At 42.3% G+C, this 19,403-nt stretch overlaps 2 protein-coding genes across 12 annotated transcripts in view; one reads left to right on the top strand and one right to left on the bottom strand.

Moving 5' to 3' along the window:
• The window catches only part of mark3a (MAP/microtubule affinity-regulating kinase 3a), a 48,324-nt gene extending 36,401 nt beyond the window's left edge, over positions 1-11,923 (top strand). For 2 of the 11 annotated variants that reach the window (XM_080415023.1, XM_080415021.1), the window contains exons 13-18: positions 767-987; positions 1,138-1,241; positions 3,240-3,515; positions 4,633-4,659; positions 10,059-10,103; positions 11,034-11,923. In XM_080415023.1, the coding sequence (XP_080271149.1) occupies positions 767-987; positions 1,138-1,241; positions 3,240-3,515; positions 4,633-4,659; positions 10,059-10,103; positions 11,034-11,382 (1,022 nt within the window). In that variant the 3' untranslated portion in view covers positions 11,383-11,923. Of the gene's footprint in view, positions 1-766; positions 988-1,137; positions 1,242-3,239; positions 3,516-4,632; positions 4,660-7,823; positions 7,904-8,361; positions 8,416-10,058; positions 10,104-11,033 lie in introns of all 11 variants that reach the window. The other 9 variants (XM_080415022.1, XM_080415027.1, XM_080415025.1 and 6 more) reach the window with 7 other exon arrangements.
• A 2,222-nt stretch (positions 11,924-14,145) lies between these two features.
• ckba (creatine kinase, brain a) lies at positions 14,146-19,143 on the bottom strand. The gene is made up of 8 exons (XM_080414816.1): positions 19,014-19,143; positions 18,344-18,545; positions 16,464-16,618; positions 16,124-16,256; positions 15,418-15,589; positions 15,025-15,148; positions 14,639-14,828; positions 14,146-14,489 (listed from the first exon to the last, which is right to left on the bottom strand). The coding sequence occupies exons 2-8, from the start codon at positions 18,534-18,536 to the stop codon at positions 14,311-14,313; spliced, it is 1,146 nt and encodes a 381-aa protein (XP_080270942.1). The 5' UTR covers positions 18,537-18,545; positions 19,014-19,143; the 3' UTR covers positions 14,146-14,310.
• Positions 19,144-19,403: the final 260 nt, after the last annotated feature.

Raw genomic sequence — 19,403 nt, 5'->3', positions numbered from 1 at the left:
TTCTCCATGGGAATGACCTGAAGCATTGACTGCTGCTGTTTATCTTGTGGTGCTCCTGTACCAGACAAATTTCAATTTCACTAATTTGGCCTATTATTCTACCTTTCTTTTGGATTATCAATGTAGGATTAAACACGTTTATCTATTTTATTGATTTCTCATTTAAGCAGTGGAAGCCTACAATTAATGTGAAGCACAGTACTACTTGAAGGCAAACATAATTCACTGGTTAATTGCTCAGTGAATGAAACATTCTGATTAAAACTATAAATTGGAAATGTAGTAATTGAGTATGTGGTTAATTTCTGTCTCAAAATAATTGTTTTCAATGTTTTTGCTTTCTATCATTATTATTATTTTTTAAACCTGTTTGAAAAATCTGTATGCTCTTATCAGTGGAGTGGTGGCTCCAAACAGCCACGTGCTCCACTGAACACATGATCATGTGCTGTCAAGGGGCAACCCCCCCAGCCATACCGTGGGCCAAGGCAAGACTAGTCGAAAAATTCCAGGAATCTCTGTATGTATGTCTGTCTGTCTATCCTTTCCATATCTATAGAACTGTTCATCTGATGGACTTCACACTGGGCAGGTTTATTGCTGAGGACCCATGGGAGAGCAGTGTCAGATGTGAAGTTGATTGGATGAGCTGTTCTCTAGAAAGAAGTGTCATCTGTCATATGCCAGCAGTTCACTCTGTTCCTGTTTCCCTTCGCTGAATGAAGAAAAGCCACAAAATAAATGTCACCTCTCCTTTCCTCTCCAGTTGGTCAGAACGTCACTGGTGGGGCAGGCCACCCCAAGCGGAGTCAGACCAGTACAGCGGAGAACAGCGTGAAGGAGGAGACTGGCGGTGTTCAGCTCCGTAAGCCTGGCACCCCCGGGAGTCGCGGAGTTCCCCCTGCCAGCCCGCTGCTGGGGAATGCTAACAATCCCAACAAGGCTGACATCCCAGACCGCAAGAAAGGAGCCACCACTGGCCCCAGTGTAAGATACTGAGTGAATATATATGTATATATATGTGTGTATGTGATTAAGGTGATTTAGTTATTTTTTCAATCACTTGGAAATGTTGATTTTTAATCATGAATTTGTGTATGAACTAACCGATTGCCTCTCCTTTTCTGTTGTGTGTAGAATAACACTGCGTCAGCAGGCATGACCAGGAGGAACACGTATGTCTGTAGCGACAGAAACAACACAGACCGCCTGTCCGTTATTCCTAATGGGAAGGAGAACAGGTACGTTTCAGTTTTGTGTCAGGGTTTTTTCAGTACAGTCTCGCCATCCCAAACAGTTTGGCTTCAGGTCTAAAGGGTTTTCTGCTGGTTTAAGGGAAAACACATGGAGGTTAATGATCCTGTCTAGAGGACTCCGTTTGTTTTCTTCTTTTTCTTGTGTTTCTATTATGTTACTTTTCCCCCCTCTTCTTTCGTTTGTCTTTTCTTACTTACTTTTCAATTCTGCCTGTTTGGGTTTTTCTGTTGTTGTTGTTTGCTGTTGATGAAGCAGCATGACTGAGATGGCTTGTGCGACTACTAGCCCCTCGTCTGCCTTTGCGCCCGGCGCGTTCGGTGCCTCGTCCAGTTCGGTGCGGATGAGGTATCAAAACGTTGGCCCCCTGTACGCTTGCCAGGCAGGGTGGGCCACTCTGCCACACTCCTACTACGAGCTGGACTACTATACGCCCAAGTAAGACGGCAGGGACTGCAGATCTCGCCCCCCGTCTGTCTCTCCCCTCTCTCGTGTTTCTCAAACACCCCCACATCCCCACTCCCCTCGCTAATCCACACAGTCAACCCCAACATCCAGCTGCTTTACGCTGCTCGTCTTAACCTCCTAACTAAACCATGGACTTCACCGCTTGGCTGAGGAGAATGGAGGCAAACGCTTCTAATGTGGTATTTCAACCAAGGGTTGGGTGAAAGGAGACATGAAGGGCAAATGGACTGTAGTCGCATTCTGGATTTAAGGTGTCTGATTCATACTTGTTGAAACCATTTGTTGAACAAGAATTTCCTGAATCCAGTTTGCTGGTGTGTTTTTGAGTCTGTCAGTCATCTGTCACCAACCACAAAACGGAGAATCTCTCAGCTGCTCTGTCAAAGCTCTGTATAGGAAACGGCTCTGCAGAAACACTGCGATAACGGCTATGATCCTGGTCTCTCCTCAGTCCTCTGCTCTGAACTTTGAGCTCTGAGCCCCCCCCCCCCCCAGCTGGACCCTTCATCACTTTTCCCTGTCACAAAGGTCCAGATCTGTCTGTCACTCACTCATTCCTCTGTAGTTCTACCGTCCAGCCCCCTCAGTCAGCCTGGTTTTTGTTTAGTTTCTAACTGAATAGGTATACGCCTAGGCTTGACATCCAGGATGTTAAATTAAAGGTGCTGTAAGTGGTATTTCTTTGGTTAAAACTAAATGTTTTTGTTTTTTTAATTAAGAGAGAACCAATTTATCAGCTTCGATTTTAATATTGTTCTAATTCTGTCATTTGCTCATTTCTTTGTTTCATCACTTCCAATTTCACTTTCAGGACATCTCTCTCCTGATTGGATGAAATTGGTATCCCGACTTGAAAATGAGTTTTCTGCTTACTAAAGAGCTGGAGATGGAACCCCTGTTACTGAGCACTCTATGATTAACTCAATGATTACTATATACGAATAGAGATATTTAACCCTTACTTTAACAAAAAAAAAAAACACTTACAACCCCTTTAATGTTTGATACATCTTGACGCTGCACTGGTAGATTTGGCATTTCTACCGCATTTTCCCACCCTCGGTTTAACATCCAGCTGGCCAGATTCACTTAACCTAGAAGTCAGTGGAATGAAGAGACACCAGAAATCCATGTTCTCAGTCATAAATCTGAAGACACAAAGGGAGTGTGACGGCAGCCAGAGGTTTTCCTCTGCACCAAGATACTGTTCCGTACCTATATACAGTACTGGTCCTAGTGTGGTTATGGTACAGCACAGTAGACTGTAACCACTTAAAAACCTACTTCATCATATGACGAATAACAAAAACTGTTCACTACAAGCTCAGTTGTGAGCCTAATTGGCTGTTGTAGCAATTTTTAAATAAAAATAAGAGAAAAAATTGTAACGACCCAAAAAGAAATTGGGATGCCAGGGCAATGTGGTTAACCTGGCCATCCATGACTTCTACTCCACAATGTGATTTTTGCCATTTTCCACTCTGACCTCTGACCCCCCCCTCCCGTCTCTACCGTAGCAGCGTAGCGGTGTCTCCCGGCGGCACCCAGAGGAACCCGGGTACGTCCACCCACAGCATCTCCAATGCCACCACGCCCGACAGGCTACGCTTCCCACGAAGCACCGCCACCCGCAGCACCTTCCACGGGGGCCAGCTGAGGGACCGACGCACGGCCACCTACAACGGACCCCCGGCATCGCCCACGCTCTCCCACGACGCCACGCCTCTCTCCCAGGGACGCAGCCGCGGCACAAGCAACCTCTTCACCAAACTCACGTCCAAGCTCACGCGCAGGTAAGATAGATTGAGGTGCTGATGGAATGTTTGTCATTACAAGGCTTGGTGGAGTAGCTCAGTTATTACTCGGGTTGTAAACAGGAAGGCTAACGGTGTGCGCTGCTTTGTCTATGTGCCTCTATGACAGGGTTGGGGTTTAGGGCTCTTTCTGTTCATGTATGACAATGGATGAATTCAAACTCAAATGATATATTATATATTTTGTATTCCAGTGGTTCTCAAATATTTTTATGTCAAGACCCCCAGAATTGATATATTATATCACGACACATTGTGAGCTTCTAGATTAGATATTTTTGAAGAGCCGAAGTATAAAATTAGGGTGGTTAAAATGGTTAAACTGATTTTGAGAACCACAATCACAAGTTGGTTATTTACTTTAGTTGGATAAAAAGACTATAGTTTGCTGAATTAGTGGACTGAGTAGGAAGTGAATAGACCCCAACCCTTCTGTTCACAGTAGAATCCCCTGTGACTCCCTCTGTACCAATTAAAAACCAATCATAGAATTAGCGTCATTAATTACATGCTTTGGGAGGGGTCGCTCATTGTGCTGTAGAATGTGATTGATTCCTAAACTGTATCTGTCCTATCCTGGCTGCCTGTTGAAGACATTGACCTATTTTACATTGGACTGAATTGAACCCTGTGTAAAGTGCACAATTATTACTATTATTATTATTAGGGAGAATTTATGCCCTGAAGTTGACTTGTAAAATAAATATAATACAATTATTGGTAACTCTTTACTGAATGATTTCTGTGAATGAGATTATGGAAAGCTTTAACTCCTCTGTAACGCTGTAATTTTGTTCTTAGAGCAATGTCTTTTTATTTTATTTATATGGAGGACAAAGGCTAAATGTAAACCATTGCTACATAATCTAGTGTACAGAGCAGGCAGCCAGGCTAGTGACAACTGTTCTGCAATGACTGATCTAAAATGAGGAATTGAAATCAACACCTTTGATAGTTGTACGAAACTGCCCCCTTTTCACTGTTGCTGATTCCAATCACTCCATTTTTGTTCACTCATTCAGATTTCTCATAATCTTTTCCCCTTCACTTCCTCCTTCACCATTTTCACTGTTCCTTTGTCTGGTTTCTGTTGTAGAAACATGTCATTCAGGTTTACCAAAAGGTAGGACCTTTGTCCTTTGCCTTGGCTCTGTGCACAAGTGAAAACAAATAACTTTACTCGATTCAACTCTTAACTCCAACTCTTAAAGCCGTGGGCTGCTAACTGCTTCACCTACTAACACACACGCACACACACACAGACACGTGCACACACACACACACACACACACACACACACACACACACACACACACACACACACACACACACAGCTTTGTAGTTGGTAGGCAGCAGGTGCAGTCATGTGCCAACAGAGTAGTGCTTCATAGCGCTGGTCCTTGGAGATTGCTTATAGCCATATCCTTCTAGTAGAGTCAAATCAGGGAATACTATTAATAAGACCAGGTGAATCCAGTTATTACCAGCAATGCCAGTGATCCCTTAGGACCAGGGTTAGGAATCCCTGCTACAGGGGGCTGGAGCCAAATTTATTCTTTGTCGTATAAGCGTGTCACTCAATGTAAATAACAGGTTTTTCAGTTTACTTTCACAGTGAGATTCAGTTATTTTCGGTGAGTGACACCTTCTTGCCACAAATAAAATATAAATCAGGCTCGAGTGTCTGCAGGATTTCATTTCAAAGAAACACTACACTACACCAGCTGAGTTCATTACTACCTCTCTGGTTGAAGGAGTTCTGATTAGTGGAGACACTCTGGTGTAGTGTTTGGTTGAACTGAAAGACTGCATTCAAGCTGCCCTCCGTTGTACATGACCAGTTCAGCAGAAACTGAGTTGTGTCAAGTTAGCTGTTATTGGCGAGAGACGGCTTTGAATAAAGAGACAACTGATTTGGGAGGCGAGACCTGTTAGCCTTCTCCAATGAGCTAGGTGTCATCCATCTACAACCACGCAGAACAAACAAAACTAGCCTGCCACTAATCAATCGCCAACGCATGCATGGGGTTTTGCTTCTGCAGCTGCTGTGGTCTGTTTTTCTTTTCACCACATTAATGATTTAAGTATTGAATTGTGTGTGTGTGGAGTGAGTTTACTGTTGTAAATACACACTGGAGACTGTGACATGATGTTAAAAAGGGTTCTGTGTTGCAGCCTTGATACTAGCAGTACGTCTGTGGTTTTGGTTGCGGCAGCGTGTTGCTCACCGTCTCTGTCATCTGTACAGAGCAAAGTATGTTCTCTTTGCCATCATGTAGCCGCAATGATTTTAGCACAAAATGTACACTCAAGGCAATAGATTATTTAGATTTGCTGACATTTGATTAACTTGACTCATCCCCAAATGGAAATTCAACTGAGTAACCTTTCGTAAGGCAAAAAGTAATAAAAAAAAAAGATCATCCTTTATTTTCATTTTTTTTTAAAGACATGAATTAAAGGGACTACACATTTTATATCATATTGTTTATGTCCCACAAACGTTTTTCAAAAGGTTTGAGTCTAAATCAAGCCTCAGATATACTCATTCCAACTACCGTAACTTCTCTCTGGCTTATAAAGCACTTTCACCTGCAATACCACATTGTCCTGTTTGGCACGGGGTGCTATTGAGCCAGTTTGTATGCATGTTATCTCCTGGTTCTGTGTGGAAAAAGCAAAAAAAATTAAATAAGAAAAAAATAAGAAAAAATTAAATAAATTAAAAAAAGATTATTATTATTATTTTATTTTTTTAACTGAAAAACGGGAGGAATTGTTCCCTGACGTGACGTCACGTCAGGGACCAAATCAGTTTGGCCTGTTTTGAGACCAATTTACAGAAAACCCCAGATTTGCTGTGAAAGCCTGAGTGTTCAAACTGGGGTATTTTTGAGGATAGAAGAGCGGTAGGGGAGACCAAAAACACACAAAAAAGAAGAAAAAGTAAAGATTTATGGTGTAGACCCTTTTAAAGAGATTATCTGGAGTAACAGTGAATCATATACAACCATTTATTTTTAAAGTTGAGTGTGTACTGCTCTCCTATTTTGAGATTTGTCTTATTGACAGACAGGAAAGCTGAGAGGAACACTAGAGTAGTCAAAGGAGGAAGGCTCTAATGTGGTTCCATCTGAGGCAACATGTATTTCTGAACCACTGCATCATCAACAGGAACACATTTTTTGCTCAGGATTTATTCTCAAGTGGTCAAAAAAAGTTTTTGCCACAGATCCTGAACAGAGGTCAGACTTTTACGACACTGATGATTCGTGGCTCAACTTGTGCTTTGGATTTTCACTTCAGTACATGTGAAAAACAGGAAAGCGGATGTAGACAGCGGGGATGATGTCACACTTGGGTCTGTGCCTACATGGTATGTTTGGTGTCTGGCTGAGCAAACCTGGATGCCTCCTAGATGAGGTTTATTAAATCCCTGAGGCCGCATTGAATATGGATAAGGTTACAAGACAAGGAAGCGGAAATTGTCCCCGATCTCAATATAATCTGCAATGGAAAAGGCACAATCTAAACTCTGGGTATGAGTACAATAGATGTCGCACCTGAGGAGGAGTGAGGCAGGGGACCGAGCTTATTGTCATGACAAGATGTATAGCAGTGGTTCTCAAAGTTGGGTCAAAGGACCCGCAGGGTTCTTTGGGGGGCTTCTAAATGGACCCTTATACAGTAGGTCTGTAACTCTGAGAGTGTGCAAATGGATCCAAATGGACCTTTATGGGTCCATTTGGTTCTATTCGCACACTTCATTCGTTTGAGAACCACTGGTGTATATTTTTTTCCTGTATGCACTGAAGAGGATCACCTGGTATTTGCTCCTATCTCAGTTTTGTGGGCCATGTCTCCAGACACAGCAGTGCCCTCTAGTGGCTGGCTGAAGGGTAAACTGGCTCCATCATCCTGCCAGTGCCATCTATCAACTATCATTAGTCTTATCTGTTTCAGACAGGAGGCTCTGGTGTCATCTATCATGCCATCATCACTGCGTCCCGTCTCATTCCTTTCACCTCATCTTCCTCACTTGATTTATCTGCTGTCTGTCATCCTCCCATCCATTCGGCAAATTGGTCATCAGTCACAGCGCACCGTTGATCCCACCTCCTCATTTCTCCTCTCTGGCGTTAGCTAGCTTCCCTCACTCCTCTCGTCACTACCTCCTCCTCCTCCTCTTCTTCCTCCTCTTCTGCCTTTGATGTGTGTCTTCCTAACCTTCCTGTGCCCTGTAACCTTTGACCTGTCACTGCTCTTCCTTCCTACCGTGTGTCTTAGGGTCAGTATTGACCCAGCCAAAAGGCAGACAGGCAAATCAGGGCCTGCCGTCCCCTCTGCCCAGGGAGCAAAGACCCTTAGTAAGTCTTCTGTCCAGCTATCTGGCCTGTTTGTTTTCTTTCTTCTCCGCTCCATTGCTCGATCAATCCTTCCTTCCTCCTCCCCGCCATCTCTCCATTCGTGGCAAATCACGAGTACATGACATTTCATTCTTTCACATTCAGTCTTTCTTTGGCTTCCCATGTCCATTCTTTATCACTCTTCAGTTTTCTTCCTTTCTTTTTCACTCTTGATACCCTTCAGTCATTCTTTCTTGCGCTTTCTTTGTCACTATTCATTTTTCTTTTTTTCTTTTACTCTTTCTTTATAACCCTTTCATTCGTTCTTCCTCACTCTTCCTTTCAATTTTTTTCTTTTCCTTCTCACTCTTTACTCTTTGTTTCTCATTTTCTTCTTGCTATTTCTTTTTCTCTCGCTCTCATGTATCCGTTTATTTTTCAAAATCATGCTCTTTTTCAGAATCCATCTTTTCTTCCAGATTCAGGAGCAGCAGATATAGAGAGTTGTAGGAAGTCGCAGAAGGAGATCTAGAGTAAGGGACCGCTTCAAACCTGTCCCCTCTCCCTCCACCACACACACACACACACCAGTCAGTCAGCTCTGTCACGGTTACGTAGAGGGAACACAAACACACATGACCTGCAGCGTCCCTTGTCTTTGTGTACACGTGTGTGTGTCACGCATTCCACAGTTCCTTGTTCCTTCCTTCCTTCCTTGCCCCAAGATTCAGTCTCAGCCCTTATCTTGACCCTCTGCTATTGCCGTAGAACACAGAATCCCACAGGATCTTTGAAACCCATGCCGCCTTCCTCCTCCCTGCTCCAGGCTGGTCTGCATGCAGCCTTTCACAACTCTTAAAACCAAGTGCTATTGGGGGTGGGGGTGGGGGGGGGGGGGCTAGCTCTATACTCGGCTGGTATTTAGTTTTGGGTTTTTAGGGAGTTCTTTTCATTTTAGAAAATGGCTTGTAGTTGGAAGAACTGGTTACAAATTCACTTAACAGTCGCTCTGCATTGCCTCTCCGTTTCTAGGACAAATCTCGTTAGGTATATTTTAGCCAGTGACAGGAGGGGACACACAGAGGACAGAAGACAAAATGGGCACACAACTGCTCTGCTTTCGTTTTCCTTCCAATAATCAATTAATTTACAGAGGACAACTTTTGGGGGATTTGTCTCAGGAATGTCACTTTATCAGACAGGAACATCTTGTTACCAGGAGATATTTGGTTAGATGTTTGACCTTACTGTATTTGTCAACATCACCCTGAAAATGTCTGAAGTGGATCAAAATTCAGGTTATGTCTCTTCTTCTATGCCAGCACCTAAACCTCTGTGTACATGCACCGTAACACACTACATTGTATTATCAGTGTCCCAACAAACACTACATTATATCAGGGCTTCACAATTTGGCCAAAAATAATTATATTGCAAATATTAATTGAGATTACAATGACGGCAAATCAATATGAGTACGTCACCTGAAGTTTTCAACCTTTAAAAAAAACATCCAGAAAATATATATATTTTTACTATAAGATGACAATACTTGGGGTTTGGCCACTTTGAATAAGATGTCCATTGTCCAGAATACATTATGAAACGCCTCATACCTTTGCTTTGTTCTTTGGAAATTGCAGTAGGCAGTATTGGGATTTTAAAGTCTCTTTGACCCACTACATTGTAGACCATCTTACATTGTATCATAAATCACATCTATGTTCTGGTGAATGTGAAACTGTACCAGTGCTTTAACACATCGCTCCATCAGCTGCATCTCCGTCTCACTCTCTGTTGAATGTTCTGTACATCATTTCTTATATCTGTCTGCTTAAAAAAATATATATATATATATTCTCCTTCACAAAACACTTGAAGATGTTTATTTGCCACTGATCATCAATGGGTTTTCTTTCTTTCTTTCATTCCCATTGATCCTAATGGAAGGAGAAATGTCTTCCATTGTCGCTGTGTCTGGTAGAGGCTCTTATTACAACTCAGCTTCACTATTCTTTTCCTCTCCCTCTTCTGTGTCAACACATTGCTCCATATCAATTCACTGTTTACTAAAATAAATTCACTATTTACATTAAGTAAAATGCATATCTGTTGTGCACAAACCACAACTTTGCTTTTTGTTTTTCTTCCCTCCCTCATCGACTTTTGCTCCCAGAGTCTCAACCGAGTTTGAGAGAAACGGGAGACCTGAGGGCTCAAGGTGAGGTTGTCTGTTTACATTCCCACTCCAGTGACCAGTAGGTCACGTTTTCATGTTCTCCGTGTACAATCTGTCGGTCAAAACATAAGCTGCCTGGTTCCTCCCTGCACTGTCTCTTCTGGGTTGTTGTACTGTGTCACAGGTTTCAAGAATTTGCTCCAGTTGTTTTTCTTGTCATGTGTGTTGTTTCTAGTTTTGCATGGTGCTGCATTTGTTAACTAATGTTGCATGTTTTGGTATTGTAAGCTAAAAGCTAGCCCAAATACCCTACTTACCTTTTAATTCAGCATGGGTTTATCTACTGGGTGAGAAATCACCATCAACCATAATGATCAAATGCTTATACATTTTGTCTGTGGCTGTTAAATTTGTCCAATCTGTCCGTGACTTTGGCAGATAGCCAGCCAGTCTCTTCTCTGTACTAATTATAAAATTGTCTACTAAATTAATTCAAGTTGCTGGTTTATTTTGGAATCGACTGGCAGCTAAGAACGTAATGTAATCATTACAAAATTACCTAAATACATTTCCTACCCTCTTCGGGTCTGTTCATGTTGCCCCAATGGCAACATCTTGATTAGGGCTGCAACTGTTGATTATTTTCTTTGCAATTATTGTATTGATTACTTCCTACACAGTTATTTTATACTTCATCGCACAACAGTGGTTATTTTCACAATAGTGAAAATAACCAATCTACAAGCACACAACGCATCGCGTTTTGAGCTTATAATCATGCACAAAATAAGGCTCCATTCAATATAGCTTGAATATTGTTTCCAAAATGATTGAATCTATTACCGTAGTTTGATTAACTGTTGCACCCCTAATCTTGATGCTGTTCGTGCTACTGTTAATTACAAATACACAGAGAAGAGAACTGAACCCAAAGTAATCAGTGCTAATCCTGTTCTTTGTCTCCCCTGACAGTCGCCATGTACCTGGGGATCAGAAGGGGGAAATTAAAGACAGTGGTAAACCCCGCTCCCTCAGATTCACTTGGAGTATGAGGACCACCAGCTCCATGGAGCCCTGCGACATCATGCGGGAGATTCGCAAGGTGCTCGACGCCAACAACTGCGACTACGAGCAGCAGGAGAGCTTCCTGCTGCTGTGCGTGCACGGCGACGGGCACGCAGAGAACCTGGTGCAGTGGGAGATGGAGGTGTGCAAGCTGCCACGACTGTCACTCAACGGCGTCAGGTTTAAACGGATATCTGGCTCATCCATCGCTTTCAAAAACATCGCTTCCAAAGTTGCCAACGAGTTAAAGCTATGAACAAAAGGGTTTAAAACGACAACAAAAAAAGTATAAATATATATATATCTAGAAGTATTTAAGCTGTACAATCATCCAAGTAGCAGTTTCCAAATGTCTTTCTTTTTTTTTTCTAAACAAAATACAGCAGAGTATGTATTGAATATTATAATGTATAGAGTAAGGCTTTTTGGCAATAATCACTGAGTTACTTACTAATATCTTGTCAAGTCTGTACCGACCACACGGGGGCTCCACCATTGAGTTGAATATGATTTGTCATGCTGTGAACGTGGACAAAATGAGCATTTCTAGTCTTATTTATTTCATAATTTTCTTTCCCCCTTGAACATCAACGATAACAAATGGAAATGAACGTAGTTTTTGTTTTGTTTTCAGTGTAAATAGTGTATCTTACTTTCAAGACGGCTTCACCGCAATACGGCTTTTTTTCCTTCTTCTTTTGTATCGTTTTAAAGTAGAGATGAGGGGAAGTCCATAGAAATGCCCACATGGTTAATAAGGTTCACTCACGTCTCAATTAAAGTGTCTGTCAACTTGATTATTTGTCTCCCAATATTCATTTTGTTTTTTTCCTCTTTTTTTTTAACATGAAATGAACATGGTTTGTGATTAGATCGGATGCAGAAATCAAATGTATAATTTATGCTTTGTTGTACGACAGTGTTGTGCACCAAAATAGCATATTAATAGTATCTGTCGGGTGGAAACCTCAAATGTCCTAAACTGTTACTTTTCAGGATTCGAATAAAAAAATTGCAAAAGTAGCAGATCTACAAGCTCTAAGTATTTCGCTTCGCGTTTCGAGCTTGCAAATCAGCTACTTTGATGATTATGTGTAGCGCTTTAGGGCTTTAATTTACCAAAAAAACAGTACAAATGTGAAGATGAGAGGTTTCTGCCCAACAGCGACGATATCTTGCACCCGCAGCACATTGTGAGTGGAGGGGTAAGGGATGGTTTTGATCTGTGAGAGCAGGTGGTGCTGGGGTACAGATGCACCGTTGAGCCTCCTGGAGGTGAATACTGTCTAAAGTGCTAGGTTAAAGGGATAGTTCACCCACCAAATTACCTTTTTTCTATCACCCTATCTATTCTATCACCCCATGGATGACCAACGGAGTCTCTGGTAGGAAACTCAATGGAGACTCTTCGAGTCTCATACGCCGGTCATCAAATTATTGGCTTAAAAATGCAACAAAAAACAAAAGATCTCCATGAATTCAAGTCTTCATTGGAAGTGTTATTGATAGACAATAAGTATTTTTTTGGGTGAACTATCCCTTAACAGAACATCTGTGATATGAGGTGCCTACTTGATAACCCCAATCCCACATCTGCTCTCACAAGGCCCCCACCCTTTACTTCCTCTAACATACAATCTAGGTTTCCGCAAATGTGCTCAACAGAAGTAGCAAGGCAAGATTATTTGTATGGCACATTTCGACAAGGCAATTCAAAGTGCTTTGAAAATGTCGGGCAGTGTGTAGGGGCCCTTACACAGCACTAAGACAAAATAAACACATTGAATTTCAAAACGGTATACGTTAAAATAATAGAATTACAGTGTAGCATATCCTCAGTAAAATGCATGTGGCTTTCAACTTTGATTTGCAGTTCTCTAAAAACTAAACGCAGCTTCTCCACATTTTGTTTTAGTTCTGGGGACAAAGCAGACCTGTCCCAGACTACTTGAAGGGTCTGGATGGTTCATGTTGTATCATGAGATCAGAAATGTATTTTGGCCCTTTTTAAGGCAATTCTACGACAGGGAGCCAGTGATGATACAAGAACTGGAACTATGATTCTCTTTCTTGGTATTTTTAAGGACTAGCAGCATTCTGAATCAACTGCAGCTACAGTATGAGATGGTCACTTTCTGGGTATTCAATGCTACAATAGCATATGAGATGTGCAAAACAGTGACACCTACAGTATGCTTGAAAAATGTTAATAGATTCTGTAGCTCAAGTCATAACGTTTTCCTTGATTAAGAGAAGCTAGTCATTTTCTTGCATTTGTAAATATACCCCATTCAATAGACTAAGAAATGGCAATGTTTATTTGGAGGTTACCAGTCATAGTAGCTTTAAAGCATTAGAACTCAGGCGAATACCAAATACATGAAATGCCGCTGATGTTCCAATTGCTATATTTGCCAGTATAATGTTAGGGCAGTCATGGGCACAGGGTCAGGGAAGACCTTATATCTAATGTACATCCATTGGCAGAGGTGGACGAAGTACTAGACCCCAGTACGGATACTCCTGGTCAAATTTACACAAGTAGCTCAGTCAATGTTTTGAGGCCCGTAGGGCAGGAGCCTCTCCTGTTTCCTTAGCGTGAGGCAGCTTGAGTACACCCCCTGGACATGACGCTAGTGTGTCGCAGGGACTTACCTATTCGACCCTTGATTCACAATTTATAGGACTTTGTAACTCTGAAACCACCTGCACGCACTCTGATGCTAACTAAATACTTTCTCCTAGAAACGCTGCTAGGGTGAGAGCAGAAGTGGCCAATGCATTTTTTTTTTTTTTAATAATCCTAACTAAAAGTACTACTTTTAGTTGTACTACTTCCTAGAATTGTACTAGAGTAAAAGTAAAATATTTGTCTTGGAGGTATTCCAAGTAAGGGTAATAAGTATTTAAAAAAAATCTAATACTTGAAGTACATATCCAGTCACTCACCATGATAAATACCACACTGGTACATTTTAACACAGGTTAACCGGTTTGCATGGATAAAACGACAACTCAATGATCAGAACAATTTTTATTTCCTGCTCAAATCCACACTCACATTCAAACCTAGATGTGAGAGTTAGTGCCATTTAATACAGAGTGCATTCCAGGACAGTTGAACATTCATTGACAAACAAACGGAGGAGAGGAACAGTAACGGGAAGGTACAAGAGGGTTGGGCTTATTTCTGGGTGGGCATTATGTCATCGATGGACTGTCCCTTCTCCAACTTCTTCTCCATCTCAACCATTAGCTTGACTCCATCCACCACCATCTGCACCAAATCCACCTCAGAGAAGCCCAGCCTGTCAGCATTGGAGATGTCAAATGTTCCGCCCACAGCAGCCGTGTCAACACCACCTGAGAGAGAACAGGGTGGATGTTAAATAGATTGACAAGCATGTGGTTATCTACATAAACATTGGACATTGTGTGTCATTGTATTGACATAGACTACTAAAAAGAAAACATGCAGTGAAGTTTGGGTTGTATGGAGAATGTGTCCTCACCAGTTCCACGTTTCTGGAGCCTTAGCCTCTTGAGAATCTCCTCAAATTTAGCGTTTTTGCTCAGGTTAGGCAGTTTGACGTGCACTCCTGCACGCAGGCCGGTTCCCAGGTTAGAGGGGCAGGTAAGCACGTAGCCCAGATGCTCGTTCCACATTAATGCATGTCCCCTTTCTTTGAGCAGGTTCTCGATCTGTAGAATGAACAATGATAAGTTAGGTCTTAAACCCTATATGTTCGATGACCCCCAGGGGTCTATCCCTATTAGCCACCTCATTTACCCCCCTCTACCCCTTGGGTAGAGGGTCCCTATTCTGACATGCCCAGAATAGGGACCCTATGGTTCATGTGGTTAAAACCTGATCACCCCATTTGTTTGCACTACCAACCTTGGTGAGGCCAGTGCAGAAGCGGTTGAAGACTTCCTTCATGTTTCCTCCCTTCTCCATGGAGATGACACGAAGATGGTCCTCCTCGTTGACCCACACCAGGAAGGTCTTGTTGTCATTATGCCTGTCATACACAACAAAAGCAAAGCTTGTTTCATCTACCAATTGAAAAAGTGACACCTGTACTATTGTATTGAACTGTACTCTGCTTTTTTGCAAACTGTTATGTATTCAATCAATCCATGGCACAATTACCAATAGAAGATAACCATTAATCAACCGACTGCATCATGTATACTAGTAAATATTTTTTCCTTAAAATTGTATGCATGTTGATTTCCCTCTGACATATTCAAACAGAGGAAACCAACTCTAAATGGTCAAGGCCCCTACCAGATGCCCCTGGCATCAGGCCAGTCACGGCCCATCCCAGACGCTAGCAGCAGAGGAGAGACTGGCTTGTCGAACAGGAAGTGGTCGTCAATGAGCTGCGTTTGCTCGGCGTCTGTCATGTCCTTGAGGGCGTAGTACTTCCCCTTCAGGTCTCCTGACAGACCTGCCAGAGCTGCAAGGGAGGACAAACGAGTTCAGAAAATATTGAGTAGACTTCACTGGTAATACAGAAATGTTATAACATCCACCACTAGAGGGCACTCTGGGCCAACTTAACAGCGGTCAGCATTCTAGACATATTGAAGTCCATACCATAAGTAACTGTAATCTTAATGACACATTCTATCACAGCACTGTTGATTTTGTCACAACATTGCTTCACTCAACTCTTACTAGCAGTGAAACGGTGGCTGTTGCACGCATTAAACACAGTAGACAATTATTTTGTATCCCTTTTCTGATAATTTAGTCGTTATGCTAATGAATTCCTCTACACTGCTGTTGTACTCTACTAGCTCACCTGCCAGTGAGGAGCCCCCAAATGGAGGACTAATGCCTTCGTCCAATCCTCCCGTTTAACACCCCCCACTGACAGGCGCCGGCCCAGCCCGTAGGAGCACGTGCAGCGACAAACTTCCCCCTCTCTAACACGGGCCAATTCTCTGTATAGAGGTCAAGATGGAGGACATCCTCTATTCTATTGTACCTTCAATGGAGAGTTTCTCCACAGCCCGCCTCTCTCCACGGCTGCAGTGTGGCGGCAAGGAGATACCACGGATACTCCTGCCTGTTCGGACGCGGGAGCTCAGGACGTAGTTGGGGTCAAGGTCATCTCCACCCTGAGGAAGGAAGGAAGAACACAGAGTAAATTAGGTTAGGATGTCCTCGTGTTGTGAGCACTGTGTTTTTAATCATAGACTGCTTCATTCTGCCAGGTTGAGGCTAGTGTACACATGCAAATGTGGAAAGCATTCTAATCTCCCATCAGTATGAGTATTGTGTTCGACTAGAGGTTTGAGCCATGTAATGCTGTATTGCAGCAGTACCTTCAGGTTGGCAGGGTTGAGGTCGGTCTTGTGCTTGTCTGAGGGCTTGTAGCCTCCATGTCTGTCCTCAATCACGGGGTCCAGCAGCTCCTTGAAGACCTCGTATGTCTCCTCGTCTCCAGCCACGCAGCCCACGGTCATAATGAAGGGATGGCCTGGATAGACGGAATACAGTCAACACGAGACACCATCACAGGAATATAATATTTTAGTCCCCTTTAGTCGTTTCAGGGTATTTGTGACTACATCTGCATGAAATTTACCCATCTTAACTATTAGGAAATATGGACGATGTCACGATTCTGGAAATATGGATTACATTTATTGATTTCAAGGTCAAATTTTGATTCAATGTAAGATTACATTTTGCACTGTTGGAGAATTATGCAATTGAAATCCTGGTGGCTTTAGCACATTAGGGAACAATCTGTACTCTACTGCCATGTAGAGGCTCTTCTATTATGCAACTGCAGTGTGCGGCCAGTCTTCACATCAAACAGCAGGTTCCATTAGCTCTTGATGGCAATAGGGCATAGCAGTGGCAGCCATTTTCTGGTTCCACTTCAAAATAGTCAATGCATTTTTCCCATTGACATTTCCAAAAATATTTATATAAATAATTTTAAGCCTAGAATCAAGCCATCCAGGGTCCTGGTGAATCATGACCATAAAACGTTTGATTCTGTGAAAAAACTTTTGAAAACGGCAAAACAAGGTATTTATTAAATATAAAATCACAGAAAAAAATTGTCATGATTCACCAGGACCCTGGATGGCTTGATTCTAGGCTTAAATGAATTGATATAAATATTTTTGGAAATGTCAATGGGAAAAAAAAATTGACTATTTTGAAGTGGAACCAGAAAATGGCCGCCACTGCTATGCCCTATATGACTTCCATTTTAAAGTCATGGATTCAATTCTTGCTCATTTCGAGTTTTTTTTTTATTGCTACCATACCCCCTACTGTAGGAGCTGTGGGTGCCATTAATGCAGTGCCTGGGGAGCAGTTAGGGGTAAGTGTCTTGCTCAAGGACACTTCCGGCACAGACTGAGCAGACTAGGGGGGGCAAACCAAGGACCTTCTGATTACCAGACAGCCTCTCCATTCAGCTATGGCCGCCCTAAAAACCCTAGCCTCACATGCATGTTGAATTTGAACATGACTTATTTTGAACTGAGTGAGAGCCCTTATGGGTCAATCCTTGTCTGAATGACACCATCTATGGTGAAGCCTTTGTGGGCGCCACGCTTTCACAGTTTCTTGCACATCTCCAGGGTGAGGAACTTGTGGTTCTAGTGCCGAATTAGATCTGTTAACTCATCCTCAGCCGACAGTCCCTTGATGTTCATTTTGACCATCTCTGAACGAAATTCGCATTCGACTACAGGGTGGAGGCAAATTACCTGTCATGCTACACAGGGCTGCAGTAGCCCATCATATTTGGCTTAAATTCTCCTTGAAAAGGTTTGAATATGAGCATGCCTGGTGGGCAATTAATTGCATTTGGCTGTGGTTGTCAACACAAACACTACCAACCTAGTATTCATAATTTGGAGCCTCTGCACTGAAAATATGCATTACTTTACATTTAAATGGTTAAAGTGTCCATTTAACTTTTTATTTTAACCGAAAATCTGTCCTGACATATGCAACAGTGAGTCTGTTAAAATGTATAAAATTCCTAAATTGGACCCCTTTAAAACCATGTTTTATAAGTGGACAAGGTCACAGTGAAAAGCCTCTCCCTTTGGTGCATGATGCATTAACACTAATACCAAAGCACGGAGGCTGATTCTCCTCATGAAACGCCATTGATCAGAAGCTTAAAAGCAGCTTGGAGGGTTAGGGTGGGGTGGAGCCTTTTCCTTGTTCTTACCTGGGTTGTCGATCCCGGTCTGAATGACATCATCCAGAGTAAATCCACTGGGCGTCTGTTTGCTCCTCAGCCTCTCGTACATAGCAGGAGTCAGGACCTTGGCCATATGGTTGTTGTGTTTGGTCAGGTCTGGAAACTCCTGCTCGGAGGTGTACTTCATCTTCAGCTGGTTGTGGGTGTTACCGAAAGGCATGATTGATCCCTATAGACGCCAGTGGGGGTGGAATGGTGGATGGAAGACATGGATGCATTAATAAAAAGGCAAAACAAAAAAAAAAGCCCCAGAAAAAATCTTTGGGGAAAAAACCGGGGCAGCAAAGTAAATACCGAGAGACCACAGATCGGATTATTTCTTCATAATAAATCTAAAAATGTAATGCACCAGGATCTACGGAGATTAAGGCGAGGGGGTTGGATTGAAAGACATTGACGGCTACAATTTTAGAGTAGAAAAATGTTTTACATTTTAAATGATATGTTAGAAAAATGCATGTAATGTCCCAGTTTAAGAGGGATATTTAGGCTATTTTCACCATAATCCGTCGACATGACTGACGACATATATCCGGACAATAAAATATAATAAAAATGCAGCCTTGAAAATTAAAACTAATGCATTTTGGTAACATAAAAATGGTCAAATCCGAGGGAAAAAAACAGATGATCCTACCTGTTGTCGTCGAACGTCACTACTACTACTACCAGTAGATACAAAGATCCCTATTGTTACAGACGAGGAACAAAACGATCACCAGCAGTGGCGTTCTAGCAGCTCTGAACTACTCAGGACAATGAGCTGCTTGCCTGCTTTATAGAAGACGCTGTCGCCTCCCATTGGCCAGTATTTGTAGTCCATTCATTCCATTGGAGGCGCTGGGTTGTCTTTTGGAGTTAATTGGACTGCATTCTCCAATGGTATGATATAAAAATGTGCTTAATATGCAGTGGTAGAAAAAGTACTCACATTTTTTACTTAAGTAAAGGTTTCAATACTGCAATGGAGAAATACTCTGTTACAAGTAAAAGTCCGGATTTACAAATGTACCTGAGTAAAAGTACA

The sequence above is a fragment of the Gymnoscopelus braueri genome (assembly GCF_963280865.1).
Source record: "Gymnoscopelus braueri genome assembly, chromosome: 19".
NCBI lineage: Eukaryota > Metazoa > Chordata > Actinopteri > Myctophiformes > Myctophidae > Gymnoscopelus > Gymnoscopelus braueri.
Note: the sequence above shows the minus strand (reverse complement) of the source record. Positions and strands in the feature narration are given on the sequence as shown.

What these genes read in the sequence shown, in the direction of transcription:
- ckba (XM_080414816.1), bottom strand. Translation starts at nt 18,536, where the DNA reads ATGCCTTTCGGTAACACCCACAACCAGCTGAAGATGAAGTACACCTCC. An exon ending in TCAACCCTGCCAACCTGAAG is followed by an intron (nt 16,257 to 16,463) that starts GTACTGCTGCAA and finishes TTCCTTCCTCAG; the next exon opens with GGTGGAGATGACCTTGACCC. An exon ending in CCTGATGCCAGGGGCATCTG is followed by an intron (nt 15,149 to 15,417) that starts GTAGGGGCCTTG and finishes TGTGTATGACAG; the next exon opens with GCATAATGACAACAAGACCT.